This window comes from Rhineura floridana, chromosome 3 (genome assembly GCF_030035675.1).
Source record: "Rhineura floridana isolate rRhiFlo1 chromosome 3, rRhiFlo1.hap2, whole genome shotgun sequence".
Classification (NCBI taxonomy): Eukaryota; Metazoa; Chordata; class Lepidosauria; order Squamata; family Rhineuridae; genus Rhineura; species Rhineura floridana.
Window position 1 is genome coordinate 223,303,398 of NC_084482.1, and position 21,104 is coordinate 223,324,501.

General features: G+C 48.1%; 1 protein-coding gene across 1 annotated transcript in view; it reads right to left on the bottom strand.

Annotated features, from left to right (window-relative positions):
- Positions 1 to 1,018: 1,018 nt before the first annotated feature.
- Positions 1,019 to 21,104, bottom strand: part of LOC133379052 (vomeronasal type-2 receptor 26-like) — a 29,592-nt gene continuing 9,506 nt past the window's right edge. The window contains exons 4-8 of the mRNA XM_061613661.1: positions 8,370 to 8,452; positions 6,908 to 6,959; positions 6,407 to 6,603; positions 1,936 to 2,311; positions 1,019 to 1,054 (exon numbers count right to left, since the gene is read on the bottom strand). Coding sequence (XP_061469645.1) covers positions 1,019 to 1,054; positions 1,936 to 2,311; positions 6,407 to 6,603; positions 6,908 to 6,959; positions 8,370 to 8,452 — 744 coding nt within the window. The remainder of the gene's footprint in view (positions 1,055 to 1,935; positions 2,312 to 6,406; positions 6,604 to 6,907; positions 6,960 to 8,369; positions 8,453 to 21,104) is intronic.

The window sequence follows — 21,104 nt, forward strand, 5'->3', positions numbered from 1 at the left end:
GCAAGCGTGCCTGACCGTGCAGGCAGGGGCAGCAAATCCGGTGTAGAGTTCATGGCAATCATGTTTGCTCCACACCCAGTGCAAGCATGCAAAGTTGTTGAAATTCCAATTTTAAAACCAACGTGGGTGGAATTCATGCCCATCCCTAGTCAGGAGCCACAAAAGCTTAGAGAAAGTCTGTGCCACAGAATCACCCCTGCTCAAAGGAATTCTGATAAAGAGGGCTTACTTCAAATGGGCCACTGCAGGCAAAGGGAGGGGTTGAGCCACTGATGGGGGTTGTTACTAGACAGGCCGTGGCCTCCAAGACCAGTATAAAAGGGCACAAAGAAGGAACAGCAAACAGATTCACAACTGGGTTTGCAAAATTACACCTCCCCACTACATTCTAGATTCTAAAGCCAAGACAATGATTCTGGAATTGTACGATCAATGGTCATGTTCAGCAGAGATGCCTTTGATGGGAAAGGAAATACCTCCCATGGCTTTAGCCTTTGAACTTCCAGTCTGTCCTTCACCTTCCATTTAGATCTAGATGAATAAATGACATCTAAGGCCCGTGCCACAGCTTGGACAGTGTTGTAAATCCAGTAGCTGTCTAGAGAGAGGACTCTTTCCAGATCATCTTGGGACAACATCTCCAGGTCCTCTCTCTCTCTGCATCTTGTCCAACCTTTCACCGACAATGCATGCTTTGAATAGGAACAATTAAAAGCTCTCTCCTGAAGCCCCATGATCATGAAGAAAAAGGGTACAAAATCATCATAGTTTATCTTTTTATTTGTCTCAATAAAGAAGGAAAAAATACCATGGATGTGTTGGAAAGATAAGCCACTGTACATTAAGTTCAAAGAGATGTCCCACATAGCTGTTGTGATCCAGACTTGCCCTTCAATGGGCTTTATAAATGTGTTGAATAAATTTTGTACAGTGAATATTCCTGTTGAGATATAAATAGGGTCAGCATAGTAAACAAATACATGGACTTGTCTCCATTTGAGAAATGGAAATGGATTGATCAGAACGTCATCTGTATTCGGTCGTGGGAAGGTTTCTGAGATGGCAACACAAATGCCATTCCCGTTGAGCAGAGGCCTCAAGGTCTTCATGAACCTCTCTCCATTGTCAGTGTCTGGAGCGATGAGACCAGTGAATGTCCATCTGAAGTGCAGGAGCAGCTTGACAATCCCTGGGTACTGGAATTCTTCTTTGGGGACCATCCGGTAGAAAAAAGGGAACTGGGTCTTATCACTCAGAGCAGGAGAGACAGAAGCATAACTGACCTGGAAAGGAGAGAGCTTTTGGTTTGTGGTGATTTCTTTAGGATCAAGGCCCAAATATTTTTACCCCAATATGGTCGATAAGGGCTGGATGGAGGAGGGAGGTCCCACGAGGGATGGGGGGAGAAATTTACATTTTAATGAACCACCACCAAATCCACACTTTTCAAACCAAGTAGCCTTCAAAATCTTCAGTTCACCACAGTTTTGAGATGCAGTTCTCCAACAACGTGTATGAAAAAGGATATATTAGCAGGAAGTGCACATAAAATGCATACATTAGTGAAAGTGCAATAATGCTTTTTATTGTGGGAAATTGCTTGCAAACATGCGTATAAGTAGATATTTGCATTAAAATGCTGATGAATAACTATGAGCATTTTTTAAAAAACAACCTACAAATTGCTGTAGGAATGTGGACAACTGAACATAGGATTGGAAAACTGAGAAAGTGAGAGAAACCAGTGTTGACAGAGTCCTCCATCCTTTGCATCCATCCCGCGTTCCGCGCCCGGGACTTACCGGGAGAAGAGACGTGTTTTGCGGCCGTAGCCGAGCCGCCATCTTGGTGAGGGGTCATGCACTCAGCACGCTGGTGCACTGACGTAGCACGCAGCTAGGGGGCAGGGCGGCAGACGGCCATTTAAGGCCGTACCGCCAGCCGCCCACCCTCACTGCAAATTTTTGGCGGCAATTTTAAACGGTCGGGAGGCCCTCCTGCATCGGCAGCGCGACGCGGCTCAGATCGCCCGCCGACGCACGCGGCTTCTCCAGGCCTACAGGCCAGGCCTTGGTGCGGGGCCGGTGGCGAGGAGCGGTCGGCGCGGCTCGATCGCAGAGCGGTGCGGCTGGGGAGCGGCGAAGAGCCCCTGGCTCCGGGCTGGGGCAGTAGTGAGCCTAGGCCTCCAGAGGCCCTCCAGCTACGGAGGATCGGTCTGCAGGAGCAGACCCAGAGGGGCAGCGGGGACAGCTCTAGGCCACCCAGCGGCTGAGGTGTGGCGGCAGCGGCCATCCAGCTGCGGAGGCGCGGCCTGCAGGAGACATCGGCAGGCCCGGTGGGGCAGCGGAGGGAGCCCTAGGCCATCCAGCGGCGGAGGTGTGGTGGCAGCGGCCATCCAGAGGCGGAGAGAGCCCTAGGCCTCGGGAGGCCCTCCAGCACAGCGAAGCTGCACGGCGACGGCAGCACGGCCTAGCGGCAGCGGCGAAATTCAGGCGAGGCGGCCTTGTGGCCGCGTTCTTTTCTCTTTAAATTACTCTTTAAATTACTCTTTAAATTACTATCCAGGGGACCCCTGTGGGAAGGATCTCAGCCCATAGCAAGGGAGTGGTTCCCAGACCCATCTTGCACACCACCCCATTGGTCGCTTAGCAGCCCAGGGGCCAGGATTGTGGGGGTGAGATAAAGGGGCCCAGGAGCAGGGGACTGGTTTGAGTAGGGGACACGGTCCAGCTGGATGGTGAGGGTGCGGGGTCCCCCCTTAGGTATCCCCAGGCTGACCACCTCTCATTACTGCAGAAGACATCATCCCCCTACATGCTAGCTCAGGATGCCACCCAAAAAAGGTCAAGGTGGGCCAAAAGAGAAGGGAAGGGCCCCCAGGGCAGAGGGTAGACGCCCACCCCCTGCTGCGGAGGATGGGGGACAGGTGGCAGGCATACCATGGACCACTATACTGGCTAGGTTAGAAGCCCTGGAGAGGGGCCCTGCCCAGCCGGCAACGGGTAGAACAAGGGAACCACCCCCCAAGCAGCCCCGGGAGAAAGTGCAGCATCCAGTTGGCAGGGCTAACGCTGCGGCTATTACTTCTATCTTAGCGCGACTGGACGCGCTGCAGGCAGGGCCTAGTGGGGCCGCAGCAAGAGCGCCCGGAGCAGAAGCTGGAACAGCGTTGTCTTCACATGCAGTGGACAACATAGGGGGTGAGTCTCCCTGGGCAGCACAACAACAGGGGCAGTCCCAGTGGGGCTGGCCCCCGTGGGGGTTCCCATACTGGCCCTTTTCCCCACCAGCTAAAACCGAGCGGTATGGGCAAGCGGGGATCACCATGGGGGTGGGGCATGGCACACCACAACAGCTGCCTCCCCTAGGGGTGGCCTGTGAGCAGGTCTGGCAGGCCGCTGCCGGAACAGGGATGGGAGTGGGGGCTCAGCGCTCCTGGTCGGTACCCCCCCAGCAGAGGACACTGACCCTCTGGGCTCAGTGAGGGAAGGGGCTATACCTTTCAGGGAGACATCAGCCCCACGGGGCTTTCACCTGCTGCCCGCTACAAAACAAAAAATTTGGAAAGGGGAGTACGTCGACTTATTCTCACTTCTGTACAGGGAACCAGTGAGGAGGGAGAAGGATAAGGGTGAAGAGGCAGAACCTGACAAGCCCAAGAGGCGGCGCATTGAACTCACTTGGGCTAATTGGTTGCCTGCATTTCTGACATACATGGGGGTGGTGATGCAGAAACAGCCACAGAGGGGCCCTATTCTGATTAAATACCTCGATATCGTATATCGGGGCTACTCCGAGTTCCAGGGGGCAGCATGGCTCGCCTATGACGAAGCGTTCCGTATGAGGGCGGCCTTTGATACCTCCCTCCCCTGGGACAAAAAGGAAGCGGACCTGTGGCTACAGTTTATGTCACACTCCAAGCCCATAGCCGGGGATAGAACGGACAGCGGCCACCTCCTGGCCCGCCAGGCAGCAGCAGCTCCTTCCCACGGGCCTGCGGGGCAGGGGGTTCAACCCCGCCTGCTCTGCTGGGAGTTCAGCTCCCGAGGCCGCTGTGGTCGTAACCCCTGCAGGTTCCGACACGAGTGCGCAATATGCGGGGTCCACATTCCTGAGCTGCCTGCCCCAGGGGCCGCCCCTTCAGAGGTGGGACCAGGGACTCACCTGGCGCAAGGAGACCGGGAGCTGCTAGCGCAGCTCAAGGAAAGGGGCCCCAGTCCAGTTAAACTCTCCGAACTCCAGCGCTTGGTCTGCTGTTACCCCCGAGTCCAAGACGCCCACTTTTTGCTACAGGGCTTTACAGAGGGTTTCCGGATTCCCTATTTGGGTCCCAGGCACCTCTTCATGTTCCGCAACCTAAAATCAGTGGCGGGCATGGAATTGGTCGTGGGGGGGAAATTAGGAAGGAGGTCATGGCAGGCCGCGTGCTGAGCCCCTTTGCGGCACCACCCATCCCTTCACTCAGAGTTTCCCCACTGGGCCTTGTTCCGAAGAAGGCACCAGGCAAATTTTGCCTTATACACCACCTGTCCTTTCCCCAGGGTGGGTCAGTAAATGACTTCATCCCATCAGACCTCTGCTCTGTCCGCTACACGTCATTCGACTGTGCGGTTCGTATGGTTAGGGACTGCGGGATGGTCGCCCTCATGGGAAAGTGTGACATCAAATCTGCCTTCCGTCTCCTCCCTGTGCACCCACGGGACTTTGAGCTGTTAGGCTTTGCCTTCATGGGCAAATATTATGTGGATAGGGCATTGCCTATGGGCTGCTCCATCTCATGCTCGGTTTTTGAGCGCTTCAGTTCTCTCTTGGAGTGGGCAGTCAGGAGACGGGCTGGCCGGCAATCAGTGGTGCATTATTTGGACGACTTCTTGTTTGCGGGCCCTGCAGACTCGGGCACCTGTCAGGCATTTATGGAGCAGTTCGCGGGGATGGCAGGGGAACTGGGTGTTCCCCTCGCAGCTGAGAAAACTGAGGGCCCGTCCACTACCCTCACTTTCCTGGGCATAGAGATCGATACAGTGGCCCAATGCTGCAGGCTCCCACAGGATAAGCTGGTGGCCCTTAAGGGGAAGATCTCGGAGGTGGTTGGGGCGAAGAAGGTGACATTGGCCACACTTCAACAGCTGGCAGGACATATGACCTTTGCATGCAGGGTGGTAGCACCTGGGCACGCATTCTTGCGGCGCGTGTATGAGGCCATGGCGGGCCTATCACGCCCCCACCACCACACACGTGTTACAGCCGCTCTCCGGGAGGACCTGGCAGTTTGGTCCACCTTCCTACGGGAATTCAATGGGGTCTCCTTATGGAGAAAGGATCGCCTGTTGGAAGCGGAGCTACAGGTGAGCTCCGACGCCTCAGGTTCCTGCGGTTTTGGGGTCATTTTCCATGACTCATGGTGTCATGGCAGCTGGCCACAGAACTGGGCGCAGGCTGGCCTAACCAGAGACCTGACCCTTCTGGAGTTCTTCCCCATTGTCGTGGCCGTACACCTTTGGCCTGACAAACTGGGCAATTCCTCAGTCCACTTTTGGTGCGACAACCTCCCCACGGTGCATGTCATCAACACCCTGTCCTCTAGAAACCCCAATGTTATGAGTCTGGTTCGAGTGTTTGTGCTCCAATGTCTTCGCTATAATATACAGTTCCTTGCACGCCATGTCCCGGGTATTGATAATAGCATTGCTGATGCTCTATCACGGAACCAGATGGAGAGATTTCACCAGCTGGCGCCGTAGGCAAGGGCTCAGCCGGACGTGGTACCCCCAGCGCTATGGGAGATTGGAGGACCGAATCAGAATGGGCCATAAGCCTTTCTGTGGCACCCAGCATGTTGGCCAGCTACCAGGGGGCAGGTAGGGACCTGGCAACCTTCAGGGAGTCCACAGGCTACACCCAGGAGTGGCCCATCCCCGTGGAGCATCTTATGGAGTTCTGTGTGGAAGGGAAGCGGAGGGGGCTTTCAGTCAGGACCATCAGAGGTAAGCTCTCAGGTCTATCCTTCCTAGGGAAAGCACGGGGCTTTCAGGACTACTCCGGTGACTTTAGGGTCCGCCGGATGCTGGAAGGGTGGTCCCGTGAGCGCCCGCACACACCTGATGCACGCTCCCCCTTTTCCCCAGAGCTACTGTTGGGTCTGCGGGGACAGTGGAGGGTGCTGTGTTCTTCCCATTTTGAGGCACTGCTATACCACGCTGCGGCCCTCACCTTGTTCTTCGGGGCCTTCCGAATAGGGGAGGTGGTGGCAGGTTCTAAGACAGATAGCTCCCTTCGGGCCCTCCTGGTTTCTGATCTCAGCTGGGAGGCAGAGGGTGTTCGCCTGCGACTCAGGCAGTCAAAGACGGACCAACACCAGAAGGGTTGTCTGATTGGGTTATCCCCATGCCAACAGGAGGAGCTCTACCCGGTCAGGGCCCTCTGCGTTTTTCTGGCAGCCCGCAGGCTGCAGCCAGGGTACCTGTTCAGGCACAGGGACCTCCAGCCCCTTAACAAGTACCAATTTTGGTGGGTGGCAAAGACAGCACTCCAGCGGCTAGGTGTGGACGCCGCAAGTTCGGGACACACTCCTTCCGAATAGGGGCAGCCTCCACCGCTGCTCACCTGGGTTTTTCCAAAGGGCAGCTGCAGGCAGTGGGCAGGTGGTCCTCGGATGCATATAAGACGTATGTTAGTCCATTAACGGAGATGCATGAGGCCAGCGGCTAATGGCAATGTTGTCGTTTTTGGCAGGCCGCTGGGAAAGATCGGAACAAGTGAGCATCCTCCTCTGCGGCCACGGCATGATTTTCTGGGCAGGCCACAGGGTGGCGAAGTCCCGCATTGGAACGCAGCTGGGGCTCAGTCAGTGGGCCTCAGTGCGGTGGCTGGGACGACGGGGGATGCATTGGGACGGCCTCCTGCCCACCTTGTTCCGGTCGGTTGTGGACTGGGCAGTGCCCCGGGTGCTGGTCATCCACCTGGGAGGTAACGATTTGGGTCTGTTGAGGGGCAAGGCCCTAATCGAACAGGCATGCAGTGACCTCCAGGCCATTGCGCTGCTCTGGCTGGGGGTGCACTTGGTATGGTCTGACATCCTGCCGCGCAGGACGTGGAATTGGGCTGATGACCCACGGGGAATGGACAGGATGCGGAAGAAGGTTAATAGACAGATTCAGAGGGCCATCAAGGGCCTAGGGGGTTCTGTCATACACCACCCAGAGATCAAGCAAGATAGGCTGGAGTTGTTTAGGCCAGATGGCGTGCACTTGACGGACGTGGGCAATGACATCTTCCTAATGGAACTGCACGGGGGTGTGCACCGGATTCTTATCGGTTGTGGGGCAAGGGGAGACTAAGCAGAGGCTTGTCCCCCTTTTGTGGCAAGGAAGCGCGGGGGAAAGGTTAAAAGGGAAAGGGCAGCTAGGTGACACCTTTAGGCACCTTTGGGGGTGATTGGCGGTCCGGGGGCCTGCAGCTCTGGGCTATACGTCCCGGGGGAGCAGAACACGGGCCGCTTTTGGGGCCAACGTGACTCATCCGCTCGGAGTTTCACGGCTCCGGGGGGGTGGTAATGCGGGTTGGACCCCCTACACATCTTCAGGGTGTGGCCGGAGCTGGGGCCTGGCACAGGGCAGCTCCAGGCTCTGGCAGGGTTTGGTTGCCCTATAGCTGCAAGCAGGCTTTGCCTGGATCAGCCGAATTCCCCCGCACTGGATTGTCCCTCTGCAGGTTCATTGGTTATAATTGACTCTGTTTTTTTTAATAAAGTGGCCCATGATTTAACCCAAAGAATGGTGTCTGTGTTTATTTCGGCAATAGGCCGCAACCATCTATTGCAGGTGTGGGAACCTCTTGGATTCCAGGTGTTGCTGGACCACAGTTCCCATCAACCCTGCCCATCTTTACTAGGGCTGATTGGAGTTGTAGTTCAGCAATGTCTGGAGAGCCAAAGGTTCCCCAGCCCCGATCAATTGCAAGGTCCTTTGGTGGGGACACTGCTTCCCTTTGTAGGATTCTGGGCAATCTTTTTTTTTTTAAGGGACCCCTAGCAAGATGCTCTGGAAGGAAGAAGCATGCAGGGACTTCCTAATGCCTTGCCCTCATATACTTGTGTGATTCCTCAGGCCTACTGAATATTCCCAGTCTTGCTTTTGACATCCATCCCACCCACTTTTCAAGTTCTCTGGAATTGGGCTCAGCCAGCACATGCCCCACCCCTCTCCATTCCTACCTGTGGGACTTTATAGATGCCCAACAAGCTTGACATCTGGATGGAGTTTTGAGAGTCAGCCCCTTCAAGAACAGCCAGTAAATTATTCCATCTTCCACAGTTGTAGTTTGGAACATTCGCCTCCCCAGTAGACAACAGGTCTAACAAAACCTCATACGTCAACCTTTCTTGAAAAAAGTTCTCATGGATGCTGTAGCCCAGGGTGATGTTGGGTAAGAGCCTGGGATTCTGGTTGATATCCTGAATGGCAAACAAGAAGGAGAGGATTTGCCAGTACTTTGTGGTTCCTCTCCTACATAATATTAATATCACATCATTATCATGCATCATTGGATAGATTAGATTCAACGCTGACTCTTTTGACAAGCTTTAAGAGACAATATAAAGCTCTGGATTTAATTTCTAGAACTTTCCTTATGCTAACACTGATCCAGAGGCAAAGCTACAACCTCAACAGCCAATCCTCACTGCATGATATCTGGATGGGGGAGGGATAGCTTTGTTCGTGAATCAATAGCCATTATCCTTTTGAAAACAAAACCAAGGCAGATGATCCTTCTAGTGATGGAAATAGGCATTCACAGCCCTACAAAAAATAATCACAGATACAAGCTTCAAACGGTTTGTTAAATGATGGGGAACATTTTCTGTTTTCTATGTGATTTAGGTAGAAGGTGGGGTGAATGGAATGTGCTTCAAAATGGAAAACTCAGCCTCTAAATTAGGGAGTTAAGCGAAGTAATCAGCCTCTCTCTCTTTCTGTTATGTGAATGAGACAGAGGGGAGAGTTGGACTGCCTTCATTTCAGTTGCAGTGTCTTGCGCTCTTGACATGCTCTGGATATCTTTTGAGACAGGTTCTCTTCGCTTGATTTGAAATCGGTGGTGACATCAGTGTCAAGGCTAGATATGCCAAGACAGGTTGCTGGAGTTTTGTGGCCTTTTTTATATTTACATTTTTGGGGGGTTTATTTACACATATATGCAGGCTGAGCCTTCGTGGAAGGTTCACAGCACAAAGAGATCCTACATTTTCAGAAGGGGGACAACCAGGTCCTTTGGCACTCCCCAGAAATACTACAGCTCTCTTTCCCCAAATTATCTCCAAAATTAAAGCTTCCTCTTCAAAACCCTGATAGCCCTGGGGGGTGGAGAGGGGAAGAGGTAGGTCCTTGCTCTCCCTCCACAAGAGTTCATCTGTGGAGAGACCTTACTTTAGCAAACGCAGGGTAGCTGAGCCAGTCTGCTGTCAGAGTCGTCAAAGTGGTATTTCTCTAGGTGTCTCATTGTAATGGTTTTATCATTCTATTTTGTAGTGGGTCATAGGATTGGGGGGTTGGTTGGTTTGGCAACATCTTTGGGTCTCCTCTGAGTCTATGGTTTTATATCTGTAAGGTGTGGAGTCTGTGGCAGAAAAAACTGCTGAAGTGCTCAAAGTAGTCTCTTTAAGTTCATGGCCCTAGCCTGGTCTGGCCTGTTAAGCATCCTCGTGACATGCCTAAAGAGCTGTTCAGGTTCAGATGTGATGCTGCAGAAACAGCTAAAGGGGTAGGTCTTTTCGCCCTTGCATGGCTTGAGGCCACATCATCCTATTGTAGGAGGGAAAAGGGCCAAAGACCAGTCTGTGCTAGTCTCATCTGATTGATTGGGTTTATTTATATGCCACCTTTCCACAGTGACCTGTGCCCACTGGAGGTGGCAAGACACATAGGCTCCCTGGAATCCCAGTTGCGCAGCAAAATCTCTTGGGGTATCAATCGTGTGAGGCCCTCCATGATAGGCTCAGCCTGTGTATATCACAAAGACACCACAGTCTCCAGTGACCTTCATTCCAAGGAAATTGAACCAAATGTAAGCACTGGCACCCCGAATTCTATCACCACTCAGAAATTAGGGTGCTCATTGCAGTATTGCAATTGTTTTTTACTTATTTATTGTAAGCTGCTGGGAGAACTTCATATTAATGGCATAACATGCAAATGTTATAATTAAAACAATATCTGGATGTTTCATTAACCCTCTCCTGACCAAATCCTAGTCTTACAACAACCAAGGCTCAGGACTGTAAGAGAGCCCTCAGGTGACATCCAGACTCACCCCAACCTTACAACAATAAATAGCCACTGCTGTTATTATGCTCCTGTTATTCCCATTTAATTGTGTCATCAAGGGTAAAATAAATGTGTGACTGATGAAGTCACAGTTGAGTTTAAAAGGGAATCTAAGATGGGATTAAAAGAGCCCGATAAGATCACAACAAGGCCGACCGCCTACATATTTTTGGCAATGTTCAAAAAGACAAAAACATTGGGACAATATACTAAAACATCCTATGTAATAACTGGATATAGATTACCACATGTTGTTCTGCTAAATTATCTTGAAAGATGTAGTTATAGATACAGACTTGGAAATGGTAGCAACTTTATTAATATTAGCAAAAAAATGAAATTGCAAAACATTTGGAAGCAATCTAGAGCACCATCAGTTCTTGACTGTTTCAACAGTATCTGGTGTCAAAAATGCTGGTGTCGCCTCCCTGGGCAATTGAACCTGGCCTGGCACAACCTGTACCTCCCTTACCAGGGCTGAGTTAAACCAAACACCATCCTGTAAGGTAGGCAGAGTGCCACCATCCCTTAACTTGATCTCCCACTCTGAGTCAAGGGGAAAGCAGAGCACCAATGGACTGGCCAAGATTCCCAAGAGCAAAAGCCAAACTATCCACTCCCTACTCTGGAACCTCAACCCAGCCCAGTTCAGTCGTCAGTTTTGTACATTCAACATCTGTACAAAAATACAGTAAGAAAGTTCCACACAGACAACAGCAAAGCTTACATTGTTATTGTTGTTGTGTGCCTTCAAGTCAATTATGACTTATAATGAATCAGTGACCTCCAAGAGCATCTGTCATGAACCATTCTGTTCAGATCTTGTAAGTTCAGATTTGTGGCTTCCTATATGGAATCAATCCATCTCTTGTTTGGCCTTCCTCTTTCTCTACTCCCTGCTGTTTTTCCCAGCATGATTGTCTTTTCTAGTGAATCATATCTTCTCATTATGTGTCCAAAATATAATAACCTCAGTGTCATCATTTTAGTTTCTAGTGACGGTTCTGGTTTAATTTGTTCTAACACCCAATTATTTGTCTTTTTCTCAGTCCATGGTATGCGCAAAACTCTCCTCCAACACCACATTTCAAATGAGTTGATTTTTCTCTTATCTGCTTTTTTCACTGTCCAACTTTCACATCCATACATAGAGATCGGGAATACCATGTTCTGGATGATCCTGACTTTAGTGTTCAGTGATACATCTTGACATTTAAGGACCTTTTCTAGTTCTCTCATAGCTGCCTCCCCAGTCCTAGCCTTCTTCTGATTTCTTGTCTATTGTCTCCATTTTGGTTAATGACTGTGCCGAGGTATTGATAATCCTTGACAAGTTCAATGCCTAAGCTAAATGCTTACAGACAGGAAAGCATAAGAGCCGGTCCCCTTGGCCCCTTATACCAATACACATCACACAAGTAAAACAAGGTGGAACCAGGCCACTATCTAAAAGTTAGCCCTTCTTTTATGGGAATTTGCCCGGCAACAGCGAGAGGGCCAGAGAGTTAATCATGAGACCTCTTGATGAAGGAATAGTCCAGAAGTTCATTGCAAGCGCAGGCCTCCTAATTTGTGGCTTCTCAGGCCTCCTGACCTTGAGTGCCAGGCAGTACAGATAAGATACAGCTGCCTCCCTTCTAGCCTAACAAGCCACAGCTGTATGTGATGCCCTAATTTTTCTCAGCTTGGAACATCCTAGAAACCCATGCAAGATCTTCCCCACAATCTCTCAGGGCTAAGCCATTTTACCTTGGCCAACTTGCTGTTCTTGTCATTTGGGACGCCACCAATTTGATTAAAGTAACATTTTTTAAGAGGGGGGAAATGCACAAATAAATAAATATACAGAAAACTGGGCAATTTCTGTGTTGTTGTTTTTTGAGCCAAATGTGTCAAGAGAATATGTACCTATACAAATAATTTTCTCTGCTTGCACTTGTGGAAGAAAAATGAATTCACCAATGAAATTTGGGAGAAGCAGTCGACTGGACAAGTTTATTGCAATAAAGAAATCGCTGATGTACATCAGGAGAGAGAGTCAGAGAGTTTCCCTCACGAACCATGGACACAAAGGGTTATTATATATTTGTACATGTGCCACACAGAACATTCCAGATCTTATTCCACATATTGCAAGTGACCCAATACATCAGGTGGAGTTTCCTATCCACATAATGTATGCTTTTCAGCTGACATGTATCATCCCTGACCAGTCATACCTGACACTGGTCTTATCCCTCAAAAGTACCAAGAAAGATTTGAAATCTTGCTTCAGCCCGCAACTTCTCTGTTGCAAGAGTTGGCTGCCACAGCTTGCCACTTCCTCATTTCCTCTGTAGCTTAACAAATGTACCTTCAATATGTGAGCTTAAGAAAACCTCTTAGCTGTATATTTATTTAAAATATTTCTATCCTGCCCTTCTACCTAGGGCACTCAGGGCAGCTTACAAAAATAAAATCAAACACGTACATAATAAAATCATAAACAGTAAAATCACAAAAACATTAAAATAAATTAAAATAAATACAATATATATATATACATACATATATATATATATATATATATATATATATATATATAGGGATTGGTACTAAAGGGACTACAAAGGTAAAATTTAATGTAGAAGGCATAAAATCAGTGTCAGGCTGATATAAGCATATCGATTATTGAAAAAACCCTTTATTGGCAAATGTGAGAGTCTCCCTCAGACTCATCCAATATATGTCGCTATGTGCTTTTGGCAATATGCTTCTTTTTATCATTAGTATTATTTCTTCTATATATACAAGATGAACAAGTTGTACCTGTAAAAGATTTTTGTTCTTTTTTTATTCTTTCTCTCTGCTTTTTTTCTTGGGTAATTTTCCTTTTCCTTAATAAAGATTTTTTTTAAAAAATCCAGTCAAGCAGTAGAACAACTCGACAGCGTTTTCTCTGCTGCAAATCCAAGGTCCACAAATTCTCCTCCAGCCTGCCTTTCACAGTTCCATCATCCCTATTCACCTCTCTTCTGAGTCCTCAGCTTTCCTGTCAGTCTTCCATGCTGGGTTCTCCTGCCCCTCAGAGCCCTTCTACCCCACGATGATCAGGGTGTGTGTGTGGGGTCATCCAGTAACTTGGCTGGGAAGCTGTTTGGGACCCACAATTCCCCCAAATCTCTTTAAAGGCAAGTAGAATCGAATGTCTCCCTCACCCCTAGTTATCCCAGACTGCAAATCGAGCGATGCCATAGCAGCGAGACTCACCTGCAGCCGCACTTCACCTGCAAACACACGCAGAGGCTACATTCGCACACACTCCCAACCCTACTCCATGAAAATGCATGTAAGCCCGGGCCCTCCTCAAGGTCTCCCACTAAGGGCTCATCCAGACAACTGCAAAATGTGTGACACGCACGCAATGTGTGTTTATTATTTTTTGGTTGTCCAAATGACGTTGCGCGCTGTTACGCATTTTTGTGGGTTAAATCTGCTCCTTCCAATACAGGCAAAAATGCGATTTGCTATTTGAAATCAGGAATCTTCGCTGTGCCACAAAAATACCTGTGGATTATCCCGCTCCGTTTGGATAAGCTCTAAGGCTCATTGCTTCTGGTGTTGCTACGCCCCCCCCCCCGCTGCTGATCACGGCTCTTTTCATTCATTTCCCTCCAGCTGCACAGTTAAAGTGGACTTGGAGCTCTTGCACAACAAACCCACTTTTTAAAAAAGAACTAAAAAGTGATGCACTGGAAAGTGATGCCTGACGCAAACAAATCAGGATGAATGCTCAATAGACAGCAAGTGGCATATAACCAGAGCTTGGGAAAGTTACTTTTTTGAACTACAACTCCCATCAGCCCAAGCCAGTTATGCTGGCTGGGGCTGATGGGAGTTGTAGTTCCAAAAAGTAACTTTCCCAAGCTCTGCATATAACGTCCCTGCAAAGTTTGTGCAAACAAGTCAGGATGAATGGAAGGTCATCTGGGAATGGCTTATAACCGTTTCATCTTTGAAAACTTACAAACAGTGGAGAGGATGCTGAATTTCAACAGACAGCAAGTGCAGACAGCAAGTGCAGTAACTTCCCTGCAAACTTCATGCAAACTAATCAGGATGAATGCTCAATAAAGAGGTCATCTGGAAATGACTTCTGTTTCCTTCTTTGCAAACTTGCAAACAGCTGAGAGGATGCTGAATTTCAGAGTGGATTTGGCCCCAATTTACTACTTGCTTTTTGAACTTGAAAACCAAAGAAGAACCACTTTAGCTGCCGACCTGCTGCCTATTCACAGGGCTTAATAGAAAAGCGGATGTTTTTTATGTAGATTAAAGTTATGTAAAAAAAAACAGAAGGGAGTAGAAAAAGAGGAAGGCCAAACAAGAGATGGATTGATTCCCTAAAGGAAGCCACAGACCTGAACTTACAAGATCTGCACAGGGTGGTTCATGACAGATGCTCTTGGAGGTCGCTGATTCATAGGGTTGCCATAAGTCATAACACACACACACATATAAACAATTGTCCTATGCTAGTATCTTTTGCAGTTGAAAAGGGAGCTCAGCAGAAGCAGGGGGAACATTCAGTAGTGCCTTAGCACTGATACACCCCCCACACACAAAAAGGAAAAACAGGGTTTTAGTAGGAGCAGGAACAGCCCTGATAACTAAGGATGATTGGAGGTCTTGAAATCAATCGTGAGTAGGACAGCAATCACTCCATCCCCAGAAAATGACTTACACGGAAAAGCTGGGAAAGGGGGACTCGTTGAAGTCATATGGATGAAATAAGGCTTGTGTGGGAGAGATGACCCCACCAATGAGGTGATCTCCTGGCCTGTAATAATTGAGTGCATCCATCCCATCCCTCTGCAAAGTCAAGGGGCATTTTGCCTTCAGCATCCCACAGTCAGCACAAGGCAGAAGCAGGAGCAGAAGCAGAAGAAGGATCATCCTGCGCCTGCCTGCCTGGAACAGCCTCCTCCCTTGTGACTCTTCCCCTGAACAAATTAGGAGAACCATTAGATGAAGGCAAATCCTTCTGGTAAGGCTCTCCTAATGCTGATGGGACCCAGTCAAGGCTTCACATCTGAAAGGGGAAGGAAGTCAACCTCACACCCACACAGGCCTCCTCACTTCCCCTAAATCTCACCACCCATTTATTCGACTGTCTTTTCTGGTTCGGATGCAAGATGCCACCTCATGTTGCTCTTGATTCTGGTGTTTATTTTAGTGGACTCAAAGGCGATCATTGGGACAAATCCCTAGAGCTTTGGGCAGAAGAAGATGGAATATATCACTATGATTTTGATAATAATAAGGGGAAGAAGGATTGTCTCTTCATAATCCTGACCTCTTTATGCAGCTCCAGGCGCAGTTGCAGAGCTGGTGATAAACATGTTTGTGAAACCTCCCAGATGTGGCTCCAAACTCTCTGATGGATGGCAGAGGGGGCAGCTGAACATGTCTAAACTTAGTGAATGAACACACTCTACAAGAGTCAGGATCAAGACTTCCTTTTAGAACAGTGGTGGGGAACCTCTGGCCAAATTAGGCCTGCCAGACCTCCCCGTTTGACCCCTGAGGTTGTTTTGGCCAAACCATGTCCACCTGGAGGGGGATGAAGCTCCCTTGAAGCAGGGCAGAAAACAAAGGTTCTTCCTATTCAGCATGTCTTCTTAGTGGAGCTATCTAGGCTGACATAACTTTGTTCTTAAACTCTCACTGAGACACAGCAGCTCTCCTCCATGGAGACCCCTGTCAAGAAGCAGCTCCTCAGGCTTGCGTATTTTCAGCTTGGGCCCAACAGTGCCAATGTCTCCTCTCTACCTGACAGGCACAAAAATTGGCAAGACTATCTGTTTCCAAAGTGTGCAACAAAGATGGCAGATTAGTGTTGGCAGCTCCATTTTGCTGGGAGGGAGAGAGAGGGAGAGGTTAGGAAGACTTATACTGCATTCAGAGGGCTCTGTAGAGCCCTTTGGACTTCTGCCCCACAGTCCAGCCCTGAAGGCATCACTGCCTTAGGTCCTGGGTTCAAGCCATATAGGGCCTTAAAGGTCAGAACCAGAAAGTTGAATTGGTCTGGGAAACCAGCTGGTGGCAAACAGGGAAGTTCTCTCAGTTTTGGTGAGTGATGTTCCCATTGAGTTGCCCCAGTTAGAAGTCTTGCAACTGCATTCTGTACTAGCCTAGCTGTAGCTTCCATCCCTTCATCAAGGGTGGCTCCATGTACAACACGCATACTCCCCCAGCCTTGTCCCCTCCAGATATTTGGGAGAGAGAGAGCCAATGGGATGGGACAGTGTGAGGAGAGAGCCAGTCAGGAAGGAGGATGGTTAACACCCATCCTGTGCAGAGCTTGGAAAAGTTAATTTTTTGAACTACAATTCCCATCAGCCCAATACAGTGGCCATGCTGGCTGGGGCTGATGGGAGTTGTAGTTTAAAAAAGTAACTTTTCAAAGCTCTGATCCTGTGGTACTAGTCGTTCCTCTCCCCCCACCCAAAATGTCATGGGGAAGTAGTCCCTGTGAGAGCCTTCCTGCTGTGAACCTCTCCTTTATGCTCAACTTCTATGTCTGTAAATCAATGCAAATATTGTGAAATGGGAAAAGTCTCCTGTGACCTCAATAAAAGGAAACTGAACCCTGGATGAGTGAGCGGAGCACCTTTGAAACTTCTCACCTCTAAGAACTGGAGTGCACATGCATAACCATAGTTTTGACATTCCCCACAAGCCGTTTGCACACTGGCCACTTCTCCAATGGCCTAGCTGCATGTAGGGATGGGATCCGCTTGTTGGTGCCTGTTCGATTGCATTTCGTTGAACTGGCGGATGGTTCCATTTCAGGTTAGCTATTTTTCCGCTATCCTTTGCTTTTACCAGTCCAATTTTCCCCTCCCAGAAAATAACAGTTTTGTTAACAGTGTCTTCCTTTCAAAAAGGAAAGCAAAGCGGCTTTCCCTTTGCCCAGTTCTCTGTCCATCCCTCGCTACATATCAGTGTCTGTCCATATAATCGTGGTGCTGACTCTGCTCTTCTTCATGTTGTTCCTGGCTACTTGGAAGAGCAACATTCCCTCCGATGATGCTGGCATTAAGATATTTTGTATTGTGGGTCCCACCTCATTTGCTCATTATAAACTGTCCTGTTCCATTCTCAGTGGTTTTATTTTACGTACATAATATATTTATCACACATCTCAGGTAACTTTGAAGTTAGCTGCACTGGAGAGAGGTTCTTAGAAGATAATCGCTTTCTCATATTCCACTTTTTACTGTATGTGTGATTTCTTCTTATGCCTTAAGTGAATGCAAATGGTACGAATTTTGTAATTCTGTCCTCCATGAATTTGTCTAATCTTCTTTTAAAGCCATCCAAGCTGGTGGCCATTACTGCATCTTGTGGGAGCAAATTCCATAGTTTAACTATGCGCTGAGTAAAGAAGTACTTCCTTTTGTCTGTCCTGAATCTTCCAACATTCAGCTTCTTTGAATGTCCACGAGTTCTTGTATTATGAGAGAGGGAGAAGAACTTTTCTCTATCCACTTTCTCAATGCCATGCATAATTTTATACACTTCTATCATGTCTCCTCTGACCCACCTTTTCTCTAAACTAAAAAAGCCCAAATGCTGCAACCTTTCCTCGTAAGGGAGTCGCTCCATCCCCTTGATCATTCTGGTTGCCCTCTTCTGAACCTTTTCCAACTCTATAATATCCTTTTTCAGATGAGGCGACCAGAACTGTACACAGTATTCCAAATGCGGCCGCACCATAGATTTATACAATGGCATTATGATATCGGCTGTTTTGTTTTCAATACCTTTCCTAATTATCGCTAGCATGGAATTTGCCTTTTTCACAGCTGCCGCACACTGGGTCGACATTTTCATCGTGCTGTCCACTACAACCCGAGGTCTCTCTCCTGGTCGGTCACTGCCAGTTCAGACCCCATGAGCGTATATGTGAAATTCAGATTTTTTGCTCCAATATGCATAATTTTACACTTGTTTATATTGAATTGCATTTGCCATTTTCCCACCCATTCACTCAGTTTGGAGAGGTCTTTTTGGAGCTCTTCGCAATCCCTTTTTGTTTTAACAACCCTGAACAATTTAGTGTCGTCAGCAAACTTGGCCACTTCACTGCTCACTCCTAATTCTAGGTCATTAATGAACAAGTTGAAAAGTACAGGTCCCAATACCGATCCTTGAGGGACTCCACTTTCTACAGCCCTCCACTGGGAGAACTGTCCGTTTATTCCTACTCTCTGCTTTCTGTTTCTTAACCAATTTCTTATCCACAAGAGGACCTCTCCTCTTATTCCATGACTGCTAAGCTTCCTCAGAAGCCTTTGGTGAGGTACCTTGTCAAATGCTTTTTGAAAGTCTAAGTACACTATGTCCACTGTATCACCTCTATCTATATGCTTGTTGACACTCTCAAAGAATTCTAATAGGTTACTGAGACAGGACTTTCCCTTGCAGAAGCCATGCTGGCTCTGCTTCAGCAAGGCTTGTTCTTCTATGTGCTTAGTTAATCTAGCTTTAATTATACTTTCTACCAGTTTTCCAGGGACAGAAGTTAAGCTAACTGGCCTGTAATTTCCGGGATCCCCTCTGGATCCCTTTTTGAAGATTGGCATTACATTTGCCACTTTCCAGTCCTCAGGCACAGAGGAGGACCCAAGGGACAAGTTACATATTTTAGTTAGCAGATCAGCAATTTCACCTTTGAGTTCTTTGAGAACTCTCGGGTGGATGCCATCCGGGCCCGGTGATTTGTCAGTTTTTATATTGTCCATTAAGCCTAGAACTTCCTCTCTCGTTACCACTGTTTGTCTCAGTTCCTCAGAATCCCTTCCTGCAAATGTTAGTTCAGGTTCAGGGATCTGCCCTATACCTTCCACTGTGAAGACAGATGCAAAGAATTCATTTAGCTTCTCTGCAATCTCCTTATCGTTCTTTAGTACACCTTTGACTCCCTTATCATCCAAGGGTCCAATCGTCTCCCTAGATGTTCTCCTGCTTTGAATGTATTTATAGAATTTTTTGTTGTTGGTTTTTATGTTCTTAGCAATGTGCTCCTCAAATTCTTTTTTAGCATCCCTTATTGTCTTCTTGCATTTCTTTTGCCAGAGTTTATGTTCTTTTTTATTTTCTTCATTCGGACAAGACTTCCATTTTCTGAAGGAAGACTTTTTGCCTCTAAGAGCTTCCTTGACTTTGCTCGTTAACCATGCTGGCATCTTCTTGGCCCTGGCGGTACCTTTTCTGATCTGCGGTATGCACTCCAGTTGAGCTTCTAATACAGTGTTTTTAAACAACTTCCAAGCATTTTCGAGTGATGTGACCCTCTGGACTTTGTTTTTCAGCTTTCTTTTTCTTTTTACCAATCCCCTCATTTTTGTGAAGTTTCCTCTTTTGAAGTCAAATGTGACCGTGTTGGATTTTCTTGGCAATTGGCCAGTTACATGTATGTTTAATTTAATAGCACTGTGGTCACTGCTCCCAATCAGTTCAACAACACTTACATCTCGCACCAGGTCCCGGTCCCCACTGAGGATTAAGTCCAGGGTTGCCGTCCCTCAGCTGAAGCACCTGCACCCAGACGCTCTGAACACACCAACAAAGGTGTACCACCAGAGAGACTCACTTACCTCATGAGAGATGAACTTCCAGAGCCAGAGACCTGGAAAGAGATTGAAGCCTTACCCAAAGCTGAAGCTGAGAGGTGGAGGCAGACACCCAAGGAAGAGCTGGAAGCTCTACACAAGAATAAAACTTGGACACTGACCAAGCTTTCTTAAGGAAGAAAAGCTGTAGGCTGCAAGTGGCATTCAAGGAAAAGCTAGATGCTGAAGGAAATGTTGAGAGATACAAGGCAAGACTAGTACCCATAGGATGCTCTCAAAAGTATGGACAAGACTCCTTTGGTCCAAGACTCCTTTGGGCCACATTTGCTCCTGTGGTCAAACACACAACCATCAGAACTCTGCTAAGTGTTTCTGCTAACAAGAAAATGCAGATGGAGCATATGGATATAAAAACAGCGTTCTTGCATGGAGAAATAGAAGAGGAGATCTACAAGCAACCACCACCATGGTTTGAAGTTCCAGGAAAAGAAAGCCTAGCGTGTAAACTTCAAAAATCCATCCATGGGCTTAAACAGGCTGCCAGAGCCTGGTATGTGAAACTGAGCAAAATGCTCTTTAAAGAAGGCTTTGTACAAGGCAGAGTAGAGCCATGCCTGTACAGCAGATTCAGGAGCAACAAATGGACTTTCTTACTGATGTACGTGGATGATCTACTGTTGGTTTATCAAGACCCACTGGACGAGCAACAGCTACTGAATCATCTCAAGAAGGAGGTTGAAATGAAGTGCCCAGGTGATGTCACTCAGTACCTTGGAATACAAATTGAAAGAGAAGATGATGGATCCTTCTTGCTGAGTCCAAGACAAAAGGTCCAAGACTTTCTCGAGACTGAAGGATGCACATCCAGCACCTACTCCAATGGAAGTAGGATGCCTGAAACCAGACCGCAACAAACAACCATGGGAAGACCATGAGAGTTACAAACAAGCCATCAGGAAACTTCTGTATATCAGCACTGTTACCAGGCCAGATGTGGCAGCAGCTGTGGGATACCTGTGTACAAAAAACAGCTCACCAACCATGGACCCGGAAGCAATCAAGAGAATGGCGAAGTATCTGAAGGGCACTGCAACCATGAAACTGAAGTTAGTGGCTACCTGAGAGATCCTAAACTAGTGGGATATACAGAAGCTGATTGGGC